At 46.2% G+C, this 6,344-nt stretch overlaps 1 protein-coding gene across 1 annotated transcript; it reads right to left on the bottom strand.

The window, feature by feature from the left end:
- Window positions 1-332: 332 nt before the first annotated feature.
- Window positions 333-5,774, bottom strand: ZXDB (zinc finger X-linked duplicated B). The gene has a single exon (XM_082680838.1). The coding sequence runs from the start codon at window positions 5,769-5,771 to the stop codon at window positions 3,255-3,257; it is 2,517 nt and encodes an 838-aa protein (XP_082536964.1). The 5' UTR covers window positions 5,772-5,774; the 3' UTR covers window positions 333-3,254.
- Between the last annotated feature and the right edge of the window lie 570 nt (window positions 5,775-6,344).

The following is a 6,344-nucleotide window of genomic DNA, read 5'->3' as shown; positions in this document are numbered from 1 at the left end:
GGAGAAGCAGAAAGGAAATAGGATTAAATTAAAACATGTACAATTATTCAAAAGGAGTGATGGCAATTTTAAACCACCATCAACAGAAGTTTAACTTCGTACCTTGAAAGTATAAAAAGTTTCACCATTTTTCTGGAAAATGGAGTTGAAAGAGGAATAATTTGAACAAATTTGTTCAATGAAATCCTGTGAATCCATGAGATAAGTAACATTTGTCCTTTGAAAATTCAAGCAATGAGTAGAAAAAAATATAGTTAATGATTTTTTATTGGACGGAAGCTGGTTTAAAGAATTCAAGAAAGAAGTCACAGTATAAATTCTCTTCATGTTTAAGTAATTTATTTGATGTTCGCTACTTGTGTGTTCATTTCAATCCTCGACGCACGTTAACTGCCAGACATGAAAAACAGTGCTCAATCTAAGAGGCCTTAATGAGTGACAATATTTTTGAAATGTGCTTTATGAATACAAATATTTCCAAAGCAAAGACAGAAAACAATTGAATGTGTAGACACAATGAAATTCTGAGCATTTCTCTGATTTACAAAAGTATGCCTAGTTTTTGTTTATCACTAAATGAATAAAACCACTTTAAAAATATATGTGTGTGTATGTGTGTGTATACCCCCATACACACAGCACATAAACATTTCAAAGTGACAAGTTTTTAGTGCACTGCCAAAGAGCTACAATAACTGTCATCCATAGGCATTCACATGCAAACACTACTGGGCTAGTACACTACAGCAAACACGAGTTTTAGCTGAACTCCTTGGCAAAAACTCTTAAAAAATGGAAATAATAAAACAGAAATCTACTTCTCATCTGAACAATATAGAAAATAATGTCTTTTGCCATCTGAGTCATATATACACACAGTATTATCTAAGCTCAGAAAATAACTTCTTACTATACACACAACTGCAGTGTACACTCAGCAAATGTTATCATTGGAAGAAAATGGGCTATGAGGAGATCTGAGGAATAGTAGCAGGAAGAGATCTATCCATTAAAAAATAAAAAGTAAGGCATGGTAAGGGCTGGAATGCACATACATGGGAGTGGACTGGGGAGAAAGTAAACAGAAAGTAACAGAAACCAATTAAAGTGGAAAACAGCAGCTAGTTATGACACAGGGATAAATCATGAAAGTTGGATGGGTGGGAAGTGAGAGGTGAAAATAATTTATCTTCTTTGTTTTAAGTTATTGATATATATAGAACTGTCAGTCACTAGCCAAAGTCCATTTAGAATGTGCATTTGCTAAAATGCCATGAGCCACAGAACAAACTTTGCCAAAACTACCACATAGGGTTGCTCTGAACAACAGTTGTGAAGATGTTCCACAAAATTCAAAATGCTACACTCATATAAGACAGACATTTCACACAATATTCAGCTTCAATCTTTCCTTCCAACTCTGGGAAAATGCAAACAATGAGCTCTCCAGACCACAGAGAGTAGGAAACCTTCTCTACTCCATTATCAGTTTCTTGCAACAGCAGACTCTGCAGTTACAGCAAAGTCTAACTCTGGAATCAGAGCAAAGATGGTGACAAATTGGTCTAATGAACAGGGATGCAGATATACCTGTGAGCAATATTTCCACTCCTGGCATTAGCCACAGAAATTCCTGGGGGGAAATAATTCAGTGGAGGGAATAAAGAGATTCCCTATCTTGCTACACCCTAACTCTCACAAACCTTGTCTGGACATGAACAGGATTAAATTATCCCAATTTCTTCTTTACAGTAGGAAGGATTGAGATGGTAAAAGGATTACATAAATTCATCAAAATATGTCAAAGCACATAGTATTTTTCTTTACATATTAAAAACTGGAAAAGATTAAAAGTCTCAGGTGTGTTAGCTATGTGTGTGCATTGCTATGATCCTTTGACAGCTAAGAAACTGAGGCTTAGTGAAATTAATTTATTCAAGGCCACTTATCCAACATGAATTTGACCATGGGTCTGTTTCATGTCAAAGTCCTGGCTGACAATTTCTACAACAGCAAAGCCTCCCATCATTAAAAGAGGTGTGGAAGATAAATGGGGAGCAGAGTCAAAACATTTTTTGCTACTTTTTTCTTTTCTTGTTAGTTCTACCTTTAAGAAACTATTTTGGCATTGAATAATATTTCTAACAAACTTTTATACATGCCTTCAACAGCATTTCTTCCTCCATTAATAGTAACTCTACAAGAACAATTCATGATATCAGAAGCACAGGTAATCATGAATTAATGCACCAATCACCAGCAGCTGCAAATATCACAAGAGAGAAAACCAGACATTATGTGCCACCTGCTAAAAGAACACAACACGACATATGAAACATTCCTATCCCCAAAATCATATTTCCATTCTGATCAAGTCTCTAGATCCAACTACCAAATTAAGGAAACAGAGGGTAGGGGAACTTAACACCACAGGGATGTAATTATCAAAACTTAAGACTGTGGCAAATGCTACATGTGAAACAACTTCCTTTCTTCAATGAATAAAATTGCAAGAAAAAAGACAACAGGGTAACATACAGATTAAAAAGACAGTTAAGAGGCTTACTGGGATTCTAATTGTTAAAAATATTAAAACAAATAGCATTTATGAGACAATTATAAGTTGGAACCCTGACAGTATCAAAGAACTACTGTTAACTTTAAGTATGATAATGGAACTGAAGATTTTTCCAAAAGAGCCCATGCTTTATAGAAACATATACTGCATATTTATGGTTGAAATGATGTGATATCTGGTATTTATTTCAAAATAATACTGGGAGAGGGTGAGAATGGAGATTATATAAACAAAAATGTACATGAATTGACAATAGCTGAAGTTGGGTGTCATATACATGAATGTTCATTCTACTATTATGTGTAGTTTATGCATGTTTGAAGAAAAGCACATGCAACATCACTGAAAAATGTCCTAATTTTTTTCAAGGAAAGAAGCATATTATCAAGGAATCATACAGTTGAAAAGACCTTAGAAACAATCTATTCAAACCACCTCATTTTATAAATAAGGAAATTAAGGCTCAGATAGGATAAGTGACTTGCTCAGGGTCACACAACCTGTCAGTTCCAGACTCAAGATCAGAATTTAAATCTCCAAACTTGTAGCCCAGGGCTCTGTTCTTTTTCAAACCTATAAGAAATGACTGCATTTAAACATTTAGTCCAGAATATTCTTAAAATTGAGTGTCATCAATAAAAGTAAGCCATGTGGCAAGGAATGAATAGAGTTTAGTTCATACCAAAAATGAGCTGCCAGTCACTGTGATAAGATCTGTTTCTTTCTGAGACCCATGGTTTCCTGCAGGATTGGAGAATGCAAACTGAGTTTCTTCCTCCTGTCCAAAGAAGTCAGAGTCAGGATGTACGTTCCATTCCGTTTTGGTTGGCGGCAGTAGTTCCGAGACATTGTTTTCACAAAGGGTGCTTGAAGGAGTCAGAGCATCTGTGTCTACTGTTAGCTTACTGCTGGGGGTCAAAGCTTGGGGCTCTTGACTCGAGGTTTTCACAGCCAAAGAGCTCAGAGATCCCAACGGCCCCGCACTTACACTTGAGACATCATCTGTATCTAAGGGACTCTGCTGAAAACCAGCGGCTGTCGTTCCAAAGAAGAGTGAGGTATCCAGACTTTGAGGAAGGTCACTGGTGGCCATCAAGGTCTGAGGGTCCACCGCCTGCCCTAAGGAATTATTATTATTATTAACAGGGAGTTTCCCTGCCAGAGTTGAGTTCACAGAAGCCACATCAATAGTCAAGATCCCAGAGTTCACCAATGCGGTGTCCAATACTGCAGCAGAACTATTACTGGGCACATCAGAGAAGAGAGACACAAGCTCTGCATCACTGAGGTCATTCTGCCCCTGGCTGGTAAGTTCACTGCTGGGCGTAAGAGAATTTGCAGCTCCTAGCTGAGCTAAGAGATCCTGGCGCAGGTTGTGCCTTTTGGCCATGTGGGTCTTCATGCTGTGCTTGGATGTGAAGAGTTTATTACAAGTGGAGACTGGGCATCGGCTTTTCCAAGTGTCCACATCCTGCAAGTGTTTCTTGGAGTGAATGTAGAGACTACTGCGAGCAGAGAACCTGGCACAGCAGCCTTCCACGGGGCACACAAAAGGCTTTGTGCCCAGGTGGGTTATGCTGTGGCCTTTCAGATGTTCGGCCCTCGTGAAAGATTTCCCACAGCCTTCTACAGGACACATGAACCTCCGGTCATCGTCGTGCTTCCTTTTGTGCCTAAGGAGTTTGGACATGCTGGTGAAGTTCCAGCCACAGCCCTCAAAGTCACAAAGGAAAGGTCTCTCACCAGTGTGGCTCCGAAGGTGAATTTTCAACCTACAAGCCTTGTCGTACTGTTTGCTGCAGCCAGGAAAGGAGCAGGAAAAGAGTTCCTGTTCCCTGAAGTGGGCGCGGTTATGGGAAAACAGGGCACTCACTGTGATAAACGTCTTCTTGCAGCCCGAAAATGCACACTGGTAGGGTCTCTCAGGCTCGAAGTGGCTGCGCTGGTGGGCGCTGAGTTTGGCCTGCGTGGGGAAGGTCTCCTCACACACCTCGCATTTGAATGAGTTCTCCTGCTCATGGCCCTTCATGTGTGCTTTGAGGTTATACACCGTGGTGAAGCTCTTGCCACAGCCCTCTGCCGGGCAGCCAAAGGGCCTCAGTTTGTCGTGTGACTGCAGGTGCCTCTTGAGCTTGTACGAGGTGGTGAAGGTCCAGCCGCAACCGCCCAGGGGGCACTTGAAGGGCCGCTGGCCCTGGCTGCTGCTGTGCGTCAGCAGGTGCACCTTCAGTTGGTGCTTCTTGGCAAAGGTTTGTCCGCACTGCGCCTCAGGACACAGGTACAGCACCACGCCCTGGCCCGGGCCTAGCGGCCCGCGGGGACTCTCAGCAGCAACCGGGCCCTCCGCCTCCTCCTCGGGCGCTGGGGCGGGCGCGGGTTCGGCCCGCTCGGCCAGCAGGAGGTCGGGCAGCAGCTCGGGACAGTCCCCAGGCTGCGCGGCGTGCGGGATCCCCGCTTGCGGGGCGATCAGACCCCCGGGCTGCGGGGCAGGGGCGACCCCAGGCGCCCAGGCTGGCGGCGGGGGCGTGGCCAGGGTGAGGAAGCCGTTCTCGAAGCGCAACAGCAGGTTTTGTTTGTGAATGGTGACGGTGCCCGCGAAGGCCGCGGCGGGGCCCAGGACTGGGGCGGGAATCGGGGCCAGGGCCGGGACTGGGGCGCGGATAGCGGACAGGGAGCTGGGGCCCAGCGCAGGGCGGCCCTCGGGGTTCGCGCCGCTTTCGTGCCCATGGAACCGTGGGCCCAGCCCGGCCTCCTCCCTCCATAGGGGCCCTGCGGCCTGGCTGGCGCCCGTGGAATCTACGTCTCCACCCACCGGGTCCAGCAGCACCAGGAAGAAGTCATCGCCATCGCCGCCGCCGCCGCCGCCGCCGCCGCCGCCGCCGCCGCCGCCGCCGCCGCCGCCGCCGCTGCCGCCGCCGCCGCCGCCGCCGCCGCCGCAGCCAGCGTGATCGGGCCTCGGCACCAACGGGCTAGGGCCCGGGCCCGGGGAGGCCGCGCGGGCCACCTCACGCTGCCGCCCGGGCCCGCCATCTTGGGGGCCCCGGAGCAGCAGGAGGCGGCGCGCGGGGGCCTGGCCGGCCCGCGGGTCAGGACCTCCGTGGATCCGGCCGCCGCCCCCGGGGCTGCCAGCGCCGCCGCCCTGTCGCGACCCGCGAGCCGGGAGCAGCCTCGGGATTTCCATCTCCGCGTCCATGAGGCTCCGCTGGAACCAGAATCGCGGAGGAGGCGCGACCCCGCCCCCTGCCGCGGGCCCGAACACGTTCCTGAAAGGAAAAAAAAAAAAAAATGTGCAATGCGCAGAAACTGGCCCTATCAGATATTAAAACGTGTTTAACGCCACCGTGATTTAAATATTCTGGTACTGGGTGTCTAGAACAGAATAGAAAGCCCAGGGGCAGAGCCTCGTATACATAAATAAGTTCCACAGTTAATATTAGTAGGAAATCAAGGAGGTCTTCCCAGATACAGGGGAAATGGTGCTGGAATGAATACCTTAGCTATCTATCTGCTAAATGCAACATAAATCGGTACCTCACTACCGATTTATGTACCAAAATAAACACACCCCCAGCCCCTCCCAGTGCTAAACATGGTGGTTAGCACTTATCCTGTATTAAACATTGTTTACTGGATGGATGGCTGGATTAATGGATGACAGAAAATTCCTGAGAGAATACGCTATGTGTCAAGATTAAACAACCATAGTGCCACCAATTCCTACTGAAAAGGTTGTCTTTTAAAAAAATTTCCTGGAAAGCTTCCATAT

The sequence above is a fragment of the Grampus griseus genome (genome assembly GCF_964374135.1).
Source record: "Grampus griseus genome assembly, chromosome: X".
NCBI lineage: Eukaryota > Metazoa > Chordata > Mammalia > Artiodactyla > Delphinidae > Grampus > Grampus griseus.
This window is presented reverse-complemented; position numbering and strand designations above follow the sequence as displayed.

Coding starts and splice junctions, on each gene's coding strand:
- ZXDB (XM_082680838.1), bottom strand. CDS start 5,771: ATGGACGCGGAGATGGAAATCCCGAGGCTGCTCCCGGCTCGCGGGTCG.